This window comes from Megalobrama amblycephala, linkage group LG8, assembly GCF_018812025.1.
Source record: "Megalobrama amblycephala isolate DHTTF-2021 linkage group LG8, ASM1881202v1, whole genome shotgun sequence".
NCBI lineage: Eukaryota > Metazoa > Chordata > Actinopteri > Cypriniformes > Xenocyprididae > Megalobrama > Megalobrama amblycephala.
Genome location: NC_063051.1, coordinates 20485768 through 20498095, shown reverse-complemented (window position 1 = coordinate 20498095; position 12328 = coordinate 20485768). Strand labels below are relative to the sequence as shown.

Sequence of the window (12328 nt, the reverse complement as noted above, 5' to 3'; positions counted from 1 at the left end):
CAAGGACTCCAATCATGAAGGAATTTAACTTACAGAGATGTAATAAATGCCATGTTGATTCTAAACCACTTATTAAATTATGATTCTTAGCCACCAAAGTATATATGATTTATATTAAACAGATATATTATAATATATGTTTAAATAAATAAATAAAACATTGGCAATTATAAATAAGTACATATTATATTATATTATATTATATTATAAACATTAACACATACTGTTCCTATAAATATTATTATTGTAGTTAGCTTTCTCCATACTTTGATAACATTTCTAAAATGCACACATTATTTTTTCATTTCCCTTTCATTTTTGAAATAATAGTTATAGTCATAATTTTGTGTCAAGGGTGTCAGCTTGCAGATAGGCCAGTCCTGCAATACACTCAGTAAATCTTACCTGTCACGACACATTCAATGTAAGTAAAGATTACTGCCTAAAAGCTGCTCTCCCCTCACCCCCACTAATAAACACACAGAATCAGTCCCCTGCCAACTGCATTTCCTGCATGAATTATGAGCATGAACAAAGCCATTAAGGTGTTGGCTGGTTAAGGCGCTTCTGCCATAGTGCTTATAGAAGATAAGTGCTAACAGGTCAAAGGTTATGAGCAGTGGGTGGCAGGGGGTCGAGTGATGAATGTCTGACAATCTGCCGATCAGAAAACGGGTCAGTACTTTGACCTTGGCCTGAGACTCACTGACCATTGATACAAGAGGGTTTCTATCTACAAGTTATATGCATGCACTCAGTAATACATGCACAGACACCCATGCCCCCAGTCTGGAGTCGGACAGTCCCACCCTGTGCTGCCTCCTGGAGATTACCGATAGAGATTGACCCCTGTTCAATAAAGGTCAGCGTCATGGGCTGTAGGCCACGGCTGGGAACTTGGCCGAGTCCATCTGGACTCAGCACGACACAACCGGGGGAAGGGGAGCCCTGCAGACAGCCAATCGCATTCCTGGAAGAGGGAACACTGGCTCCTGGCCAGCCAGATTGGCACCGGTGCTCAAAGCATGAGAGATACCACTGAGTAATGCTCTTAACATGAAACTTAGACACTCAACTGTACTCAAAAACACTAATTGGAGCCACGTCTACCAGATTTTTTGCACTTTTCTTCTACTGAATTAAACTGTCATGCTTTAGGAAGCAAAATTTTGATGTTTCGTGTTAGATTTAAAGCTTTAAATGAATTTTTAAATGAAACCCTCAAGTCATGCATCATAAAACTCCAGGAGTTTTGGATAACATGGTATTTAAAAAATGGATTTAATAGTTTGAATTGGTTTGTTGATTAAATTAAGGATATCAAACAAAAGCATGCCTGATTTCACAATCAAATGGATTTCATCCAGGAAAGAGGGAGGTAGGATTTGGCATTGTTAAGGGCACCCCATGACAAAGGGACTTTCCAGAAAAGCTTATTTGTCATAATAGCCCATTGATTTTTAAGAACGGTTATTGCATAAATGCTGAATATGCCATATGGCACATCCTACAGTGACTTAGCATTATAAGATTTGAAGACAAAGTGACCCAATAAAAAAATGTATTATAAACCCAAGTGCATTATATGAGTCATTGTCTTGATTTTTGTTCACTTCATCACAAAACTAATATTAATTATTAGTAGTAGTTACTATGATGTAATATTTCACTTCAGATCTTGCTATTTGTTTAAGTAACGCACATGACACACATGAAATTAAATTGTTAGGCGTATAAGCCTATTAAGGAAATATGTTCCTATTGCATGATCTTGAGAAACTAAATCTTATAAGATTCAATGGTTCATACCTAAAAATGTGTGTGTGTATGTGTTTTGGGGGGGTGGGGTAGGGGGAGGTATTTTTTAGTGGAAAAAATAAAGTGTGCACTTTGCAGTGTATGTCCTTAAATATTATTCAATCAATACATTTAAGGATATAAGTTGTCTGCAAGAACTCTCAGGCATCAGAAACATGATGCGGCATTACTCGGCGAGGGTGCTTACATAATTCTGTTTGTCCTTACAAAGTCAGGCAACACTTATGAGCAACCAGGCATATCTAAAAGATGGGGCAGACTCTGTGCGCTTGTTTCATTTTCAGTGGGAGTAATGCAGATCGAAGTCAGAGAGAGATGGTGTGAACCTACCCTCCGGCATAGTTGCGCCCCCACTAATACACACACACACACACACACACACACACACACACACACACACACCCTCTGCCTCTTTCTTTCTATCACACTTTTGTTCTCGGCCTCTCTCAAGCCTCTTTCTGCCCACTGAACATTTTGCATTTATATTGTGAAGAGGACAAACACACCCACCCAATATAGTTAGCATTTTACCTGAGGAAATGTTTAAAATTTCAATTCTGACATCATTTACTCACCTGCATGTCATTTCAAACCTTAATGACTTTGAAGTTTGAAGAATTGTACTGGATGGCAATTATAAAGAATGGACACTGAGGCTTCAACAATGAAAAAAGCTTCAAAAAGTATCATAAAAGTGATACTATTCGTTATTCACTGAGAATATACTTACATCCTAGATTTCCTTGGCAAGTTTCGCATTGATGAGAGATGCCATTCAGTATCAACTGAACAAATTCTTTAGAGTCGTATCTTTTTAATGACTTAGTTGGTCCAGTTTATTTCACTCAATGAGACTCAATGAGCTATTGCATAATGTTAGAAGACTTCGAATCAGGGCTGGCCTGAGGCATAGGTGTTTAGGGTGCGGAATGACCGCATGAGAGGCAGAGAAAAGCAAGAGCACCCTCAGTTGATACTGTAAAAATATCATATTGGAGAAAAATATGATTTACAATGTGTTTTTGCAGCGTTGAGCAATGAAGCCAATCACAGGCATGTCTGTTGATCTTTTGAACACAATGGCCAATCAGAGGTGTTTACGTTAATCAGAATCCACTCACCACCCAAAACTGCATGCTCGCAAATCCTCTCATTATAAAAAACCAAGTGCAGACATTATGTAAATAAGACAGATTCGTTGTGCAGTGTAGACAGCATTGATTATAATGAAACTTGAAGTGACAGCTTTTTAGTAAATTAAAATGGAGCACTCTTTGCGTGCATTTATGCCAGTTAACATCCTTTTAGATTACAACATGTTTATGATAACAAAGTTGATATCAACAGAAAAAAAAAAAAACATAATAGTAACATAAAAACATAAAAATGAATGAAGTCACAAGTTAACGACTCTTCATGGCAGACATTGATGTTTGTGCACTTTTCTGAAATAGCTGTATTAGAACCTCTTTACTGGCAACACTAACACTGTGAGCCATATTTGCTTGTTTTAAACTGCAAATAAAGTGCAGTGTGTTTTAAAATAAATGTAAACTTCTGAAATGTTTTTTTTTTTTTTTTCAGTTATATTGCTACTTGCTTTTACTTGACCAAAAAACTCTCAAGCGTCTTCTTTTAAAAGAATAAACTGACTGACTATAGTCTATTTGCAATCATTTAAGTTACATTTAAGTTGTTTGTTTGGTGCTTTCTGCTTATAATTTAGGATACTTGTACTGTAGTCTACAAGTCATAAATACTTTATGATTTTGATGCTATTTTTTGTACCACTTTTATGCTATTACTGTATGATACTTTTATGTTGCATTTTCTTCATTTTAAAACTTGAAAGCCAAAAGTGTGTGTTATATACACACACACACATATTATATATATATATATATATATATATATATATATATATATATATATATATATATATATATATATAGTACAGTCCAAAAGTTTGGAACCACTAAGATTTTTAATGTTTTTAAAAGAAGTTTCGTCTGCTCACCAAGGCTACATTTATTTAATTAAAAATACAGTAAAAACAGTAATATTGTGAAATATTATTACAATTTAAAATAACTGTTTTCTATTTGAATATATTTCACAAAGTAATTTATTCCTGTGATGGCAAAGCTGAATTTTCAGCATCATTACTCCAGTCTTCAGTGTCACATGATCCTTCAGAAATCATTCTAATATTCTGATCTGCTGCTCAAGAAACATTTAATGTGTACAATTGTACAAAATATTTGTGTACAATATTTTTTTCAGGATTATTTGATGAATAGAAAGTTCAAAAGAACAGTGTTTATCTGAAATCTAATCTTTTGTAACATTATAAATGTCTTTACTGCCACTTTTGATTGATTTAATGCATCCTTGCTGAATAAAAGTATTCATTTCTTTCATTTCTTTTCAAAAAAATAAAAATAAAAATTCTTACTGACCCCAAACTTTTGAACGGTAGTGTATAATGCTACATAAGCTTTGTATTTCAGATAAATGCTGTTCTTTTGAACTTTCTATTCATCAAGGAATCCTGAAAAAAAAGTACACAACTGTTTTCAACATTGAAAATAATCATAAATGTTTATTGAGCAGCAAATCAGCATATTAGAATGATTTCTGAAGGATCATGTGACACTGAAGACTGGAGTAACAATGCTGAAAATTCAGCTTTGCATCACAGGAATAAATTACTTTGTCAAATATATTTAAATAGTACACAGTTATTTTAAATTTTAATAATATTTCACAATATTACTGTATTTTTACTGTATTTTTAATTAAATAAATGTAGCCTTGGTGAGCAGACGAAACTTCTTTTAAAAATATTAAAAATCTTAGTGGTTCCAAACTTTTGGACTGTACTGTATATATATATATATATATATATATATATATATATATATATATATATATATATATATATATATATAAAAATAAATGTGTGGTGTTTAAATGTTTAAATGCTTTGTGCTCAGCTTACCCTGAGCAGTGTAGACCAACTCGCTGTACACTACAGCTGGGATGAGTGGGCAGGGCAATTCCTGAATGTAACCCCTAAGAGTATCAGCCAAAATTGACAAGTCATATTGCTCAAAGTCCACCGCTGCTGGATCTGAGAAAGAGAGAGAAAGAGAGAGAATGGTTAATTATAGGTTCCCAGAGTGCTTTCTCCATTATTTACCCTTCCAAACAATGTGCCCTTGGCAAAACCCTATAACGATTCACTTACAGTGGTGGTCAGATCCCCTGACCATTCCTGCCCCCTCCGGGGACAATGATCCAGTCACAAGCTTAACAAAGAGAGTAAATTTGAGTGGAAATCTCCCGGTCAATAACTCAAAGCCTAGAATAATGGCAGCTTGGAAGACTGCAATTATACAGTAGTAATTTTAAAAGGCCCTTCATTGTGATGAAATTATAATGGCATATTGATGTATTGGAAAGGTGTAAAAGGCACAGACAGATCTCACACATATTTCAGATCAGAGCTTTTTTTCATTTATAGTTTGGATATAACTGCAGATTCATAAATACTTTCCTTATGTACAATCCACAATGCCTGTAGAATGTTGGACATTGAAACCCCATTTTTAGGAACTGAATAATGTGGGGAAAAAAATGTAGAGCTCAGAAGCATGTGAGTAATTTTGACATTCATTGCACATGTCGGACATCTGGATAAAACTATGAATACTATTTTGAGCTGCCCATCTTTAACATTGTAGTCTCTAGTTACTGAGATTTCAGCTTAGAAAAACACTAAACACTACAGAAATGAGAAAGATGAATCAGAATGATTCATTCTGATTCATCTCTTTCTCATTTCTGTACTTAAAGGAAGTAAATGAATAGTCTAAGTTAGGTAAGGACAGGGTTTTCTTGCAAAAAAAAAAAAAATCTCTACAAGATCTGTGTAGCCAGTGTTCATTTACTCAAGGTTTTTGTTTCATTCATATCCTTTCATTTTTTCCCATTAATGGTTGTATTCAAGTTTGCTTAAGGGTGCCCTAGAATTAAAAATTGAATTTATCTTGGCATAGTTAAATAACAAGAGTTCAGTACATGGAAATGACATACAGTGAGTCTCAAATACCGTTGTTTCCTCTTTCGTATATAAATCTCATTTGTTTAAAAGACCTCCGAAGAACAGGCGAATCTCAACATAACACCGACTGTTACGTAACTGTTGGGATCATTGATATGTACGCCCCCAATATTTGCATATGCCAGCCCATGTTCAAGCATTACACAAGGGCAGGACTCTGGATGTGCACAGCTGAATCATCAGACTAGGTAAGCAAGCAAGAACAATAGCGAAAAATGGCAGATGGAGCGATAATAACTGACATGATCCATGATATTTTTAGTGATATTTGTAAATTGTCTTTCTAAATGTTTTATTAGCATGTTGCTAATGTACTGTTAAATGTGGTTAAAGTTACCATCGTTTCTTACTGTATTCACTGAGACAAGACTGTCGTTATTTTCATTTTTTAAACACTTGTAGTCTGTATAATTCATAAACACAACTTCATTCTTTATAAATCTCTCCAACAGTGTGTAAAGTTAGCTTTAGCCAGAGAGCACAGCCTCAAACTCATTCAGAATCAAATGTAAACATCCAAATATATACCATATTTAAGCGATTAGACATGTTGCATGATGAACACTTTGTAAAGATCCATTTTGAGGGTTATATTAGCTGTGTGAACTTTGTTTATGCTGTTAAAGGCAACCGTGAGCTCCGTGGGCGGGGAGCGTGAGCATTAAAAGGGGCTGCAGCTTAAATCGGCTCATATTTAACCCTCTGGAGTCTGAGGCTGATTTGGGGCTTGGAGAAGTTTTGACATGCCCTGACATTTGTGCTTTTTTCATTTGTTCATAAACACATTAATGACACAAGTGTCATTACACTATATTCAGCACAAACTAGGCTACCATAATATGTGAGGAACATGTATGTACATGTTTGTGTTTTTGAAGGAATAACGTTTATGCGTGGTTATTGAAAAAACAAAAAACTTAAGTCACTGAAATAAGGCCAAAAAAAGTATATTAAATCTGTGTTCATAAGACTTCTGGGTATTGGAGGTTGTAGACTAGAGTTTTTGTTTCAGAATTATGTAAAAATTATGCTGCCTACTCCTTCATATAAAACAATATATTGATTTAGTTTTTGTAAGTCACTTTTTGTCAAGAAACACAGTATGCATGGAGGCGTGAATGATCACGAATAATGGGCCATTTACACCTGAGAAGACAAAAGAATCAAATAATAATGACCTGAAATGACTTGCATATTAATGAGGCCTTTGAGTCAGGTAGGGTGTGAAAAAACCCTCTGTAATCATGTCTCAGCTCAATTTAAAATAATGGTATTCTATTATATTCTTTAAAATATAATGTATTTCTGTGATGCAAAGTGTCTGAACAATTATGTTACCTCTATGGCATTTCATATAGGCTTTTAGCTTAAAGCATGCACATCTGGAGAAATATTGATGGATTCTTATATGTTTGTGTCAAATTTCTATACAGAAGAGTAATATTTATTCTATATTTATTCTATATATCATCACTATGAGTGCTGGATACAATTCATACTTGCAGCCGGAGGACGCTCTGTACACCTTTAGGCCACAAATCCATATAAAGAAGAAGAAGAACCAGGAACTAACTGCATGTCTTCTAGAGTTCGCTAACCATGGCTTTAACATCCAGATAAACACTTTTCAAGACAATAAATACACGATTGAGACGATGAATGCATGTATTGCCTCTGAATTTGTGTCTGAATAGCGCTGGCTCCGTGGGCGTGGCCGCATTAGCAGATAATGAGCTGAATCACGGATTTCTGACATGGCTCTCTTTTCATACAGATTACATAAACAAAAAATGTTTGTTTTCGATTTGACTTGCACGATTTAAAACCTGACATTTCAACGTTTCTTTAGACATAAGTTTAATTTTTTTGTCATTCGTATTCACTAAGTTACAGTTCATTTTCTGAGAACTATCAGATTGGACTTTGTTCAGAGGGAGACGAGAGATCACGTATCATGTTAGTTTTCTTTATTTTACAAAAAGCACAGCATTTTGTTTACACAAATGAAAGAAGATATTCAACAGATTAAAATGGTGTATAACTCTTAATTGTATGTGCAACATCGACAGAGTATTTTGAGTCTCTTTCACACTGGTAAGAAAAAAACGTGGTGGTATCGCCGGCGATACCCTCAGACCTCAGAGTGTTAATGATGCCCCAAAATAGGGAGTTAAAAAAATTAATAAAAAAAAAATCTGTGGGATATTTTGAGCTGAAACTTCACAAACACATTCAGGGGACACCTTAGACTTATATTACATCTTTTAAAAAGACGTTCTATGGCACCTTTAAGAGTTAAATTAAAAAAATATATTTATTTTAATAATAATATTTTGTTTTCTTGTTTGAGAGACTGTTTAGGATAATATGTTGTGCAGTAAAATGGTATTCACAAAATTACATTCTGATTAGCACATAAATTCAAGTTCAAGTTCTCTAGCAAACGTAAGTTGTTATATGTTTTATCTATTTTATTTTTGTACATTTTTACCATTCCTTCTAAAAACACTTCAGGTGTGCCATCCTTCTGTTTTGTTTTTTTCTTGTCATATTTGTCAGGAGTGTTTTAATTAAATTTGGTTTATAATGGCTATGACATATCTTTTTCATCTCATCCTTATGAATGAATGAATTCTTCACTGCTCTCCAACATCCTATGCCATTTCAATATAAGAAAAGTGTTTGACCCCCATGGCTAAATTGTAATTGTATTGATCGTCCTTCTGACTAATTGTAAAATAAAGTTTCCCTGCGATCAGGTTCCAGTGAAATCAAAAACCCATTAAGCTTTTCTGATGACCTTTTCTCTCTAAATGTGATTAGTTTGTTGACTTGCCATTATGCCTGCTTCCAATGCAAAGCTTGGTATTCCAGATGAACCAGGTAAGTAATACAAACTACTTGGGAGGGACCTACAATGGCAGATGAAACCATAAAAAGACCAAAAAATAACCTAAAAAGCCCACAGTAACAGAAATTATATATATATATATATATATATATAATTTTATATGTTCAATATATAAAAAATAAACAGAAAAAAATAAACAGAACATTATGTGTCAAGTCTTTTTTCTTGAATGTAATTTAGTGTAGTATACAATGATACAATGATTTTTAGTGAAAATCTAGATTTTTTGAACAATTAAAAATGAGAACAAAAATTACTTAATTTTTAATCATTTAAGACACGGCAAAAAAAAAAAAAAAATGCAAGATGCAAACACAACGGTCCATCTAAGGCATGTTTATATTGAAAAACAATAGAAAAGCAGTGCAGTGGAATGCAAAACCTTGTTCTGTGTGAACAGCTTTGTAACTCTAACATAAAAGTAGGCAAAACCACACTCTAACTTTCATCAGATTTTCAAAAGATCTCTTCAAGGACGGCTGAATAATTTGTTTCGCCATCATGTTGATTGTACTCCTGAAAATGTGCAATTCATCAAGTCTCTAAAGAAATAGAGTTCTTTTACATTAAACTCACGTGGCTAACAAACTGCGCTGCCTGGGCTAATATCAGGCTAGATTATTGCAGGGATTTTCCATAACCCAAGTCCCCCTCTATCACAGAGGAACACAGTCATGCGAGAAACTACCACCTATTGATCACAGTTTCTCAATGAATCCCATTTACTGGTCTCAATGTCCATTCTGAGCTTCCACATGTATTCCTTATTTTTCTAATCACCCTGACAGTGGATGCCCATCTGCTGATCTTTAATTTCTTGCCTGCCATTGCCCCAGATCGATCACTTCCCCCTGCTTGACTTGATCCATATATTGTTGGAGTGTGCTTTTAAATGCCCAACTTGTAAAGTGTCTAATTCACTATAAACAGATTTGTTAAGGTCATCAAGAAGCATTTGCCCCATCTCTCCATTCATTCATTTACATGCCTATCAATTAAACTCATTGTCAAATTCAGCCCTCGAATCTGTCTAGCCTAAAACTATTGATCCACCAAGCCTTTGTTTATTGTGCCTAGCACCTTATGATGGCCAACGGGACACATAATCATTTATGATCATTTGGACTTTACCCCACTCTCCACAGTGACCTGCAGTACCTGCTTAAAATGTGTAAAGACATGTCACATGGTGAAGGACCAAAAGGTTGTGATAATAGCCTGAAAACCTTCAGAATGGTTTTAGAGGTTAGTGCTATAAGTTAAAAGCATTGAAACGAGTCATCACCATGATCCTTTCGGTAAAGGTCACCACTGGCTCTGGATAAAGCTGCCTCAGCTGGTCATTATCTGCTGTTAAAATTTTACAGATGGCTTAGTCCCTGTGGAAGCGCTGACCTACAAATCTTGCCTAGGCTATAGAGGAAAATAAAGGTGTAAATTATAGTGGTCCAAAAAGCAGGAAATTGACGTCATATGTTCGTATTAAACTGTGTAGGAAATGCAAACTTTTTGCCTTGCCTGGAGTCTTATGTAGCATCAGACAAGGCGAAAAAAAAAAACAACAACACAATTTTGTGCGAAAAACAGTAAAAGAAAAAGATAAAGGAGAGATGGACATCGATTCATGTGTTTGTAAATCGTAGACCATTCAAAGTCTACAGTTATTTGTGGACACCTTTTCTTTCAAAAACTAAAGGTGCTTCAATATATATACATATACATACACATACATACATACAAATATATATACATATATGTATATATACCAGTGGCGGCTACTGGTCTGTCAGAGAGGGGAAGCTCATTTTCGGCCTACATCATAAAATTGTCTATTTATTTAAAAGTAAATTCTGCCCTACGTTCCTTTTCAAGAAAATGGTCTGTGACCCTGTCGTACCAACTAGGAGTCTTTTCAAGTGACTTGACCAGTGTCCTCTCAATGGCCAGCGGAGCTAGGCTGCTTAAACGGCCTTGGCCCATTGTGTTTCGGGTGTAGGACTTGAGTCGCTTTAAACAGGAGAAGCTCCTTTCTACACCTGCAGATGTAGCTCCAATTGTTGCCACTAATGAGAACAGTTTGGATGACTTCCATTAAACAGACTTTGTCATACCAGGAGAGCTGAAAAGACCTGTTATTTTTCCCTATCTATTGCACTAAATCAATCTTAGGTGTTGATCTGCCCTGCTGTTTAATTCTAAGTTTTTCCTCGTAAGGAACACTTTCAAATGGCTTCGCCAAAATCAGGTCGACAATATTAGCACCGTCTGCCATCGTGCGCAGTTTCACCCACGACGCTAGCCTAGCCTACTAACGTTATATGAATGAATGAATGAATGAAGGAATGAATGAATGAATGAACGATCTAAAAAAAAAATATTAAACTCTGAAAAACTGAAACAAGGAATGTGGTGTATAATTGTGTGAAATGTATGATGAAAATCAAGCAATTTCGCCAAGCAAATATCAAAGAAATAGGTTGCAGCAGTTTTTATTTCGACTGAACTTGAGAAATCCGCGATGGGACTGAGCGCGAATAGCTTCAGTGATTCCTTATAGTACAGAATCGCTGTCAGTCAAAAGGAGATGCAGTCTTTCGACAGACCCTCCAATCATCATGCAGAAGCTCGGAGTCCGGGCCAGCCCACTCCCCATTCACCCCCAGAGACGCTGAGCGTCCGTGGGCGGGACATAATCGCAGCGTTTATCCAATGACCGTCTAGTTTCGAAGCGCTGAAAAAAACCGTTCAAAGCAGCCCCATTGAAGTCAATGGACGCTGGGCTTCAATAGGGAAATGCACTGTGACGCTGCGGGAATGTATGAGAAGGAAATCGAGTCAGCCGACCTGCTATATGTAACTGATTCTGAACGAACTCGTCTTTGAGATGAACGTTTTCTAACGCATTTTTAGTCAATAAAATGTTAATACATTAGTACATATTTGACCATTAATTTTGTGACATTATAAGGGAAGCCGAGCTTCCCTTGCAGTCTTAAAGAAATCGCCACTGATCCATACATACATATATACACACACACATATGTGTACTAGAGCCCGACCGATATGGATTTTTGGGGGCCGATGCCGATGCCGATATTAACTCGAAAAGAGCCGATTTATAAGACGATATTTTGATTTTGAAAATAAACTGGATATTAGACCCATTTCCTATAAACTACACTTACACAACATTCAATAGCAAAATATCTGTCTGTTCCATGTATGTGGGCTGTATAAACCATTTTCCAGAAGGGATTATGTTAAAAAAAAAAAGCCTTAGATTACTGTCTCAATGACTAAACAATTGCACATCAAAAGTATATATTTTTTAATGATCAAAAAACAGTCTGGTTTTAAACATTTAACAGTTTTACTTACTTCCAGTTGAAGCTGGTTTTAACAGTCTGTGTGTGTACTGTAAATAAATTATAATACTACAGTTAAAGTAAAAGAGCTATACCAAACAAATTCAA

The 12328-nt window shown here is 35.3% G+C and overlaps 1 protein-coding gene across 3 annotated transcripts in view; it reads right to left on the bottom strand.

Moving 5' to 3' along the window:
• Positions 1–12328, bottom strand: part of pik3r3b (phosphoinositide-3-kinase, regulatory subunit 3b (gamma)) — a 202177-nt gene that overhangs the window by 87294 nt on the left and 102555 nt on the right. For all 3 annotated transcript variants that reach the window (XM_048199967.1, XM_048199969.1, XM_048199968.1), the window contains one exon: positions 4820–4951. In XM_048199967.1, coding sequence (XP_048055924.1) covers positions 4820–4951 — 132 coding nt within the window. The remainder of the gene's footprint in view (positions 1–4819; positions 4952–12328) is intronic.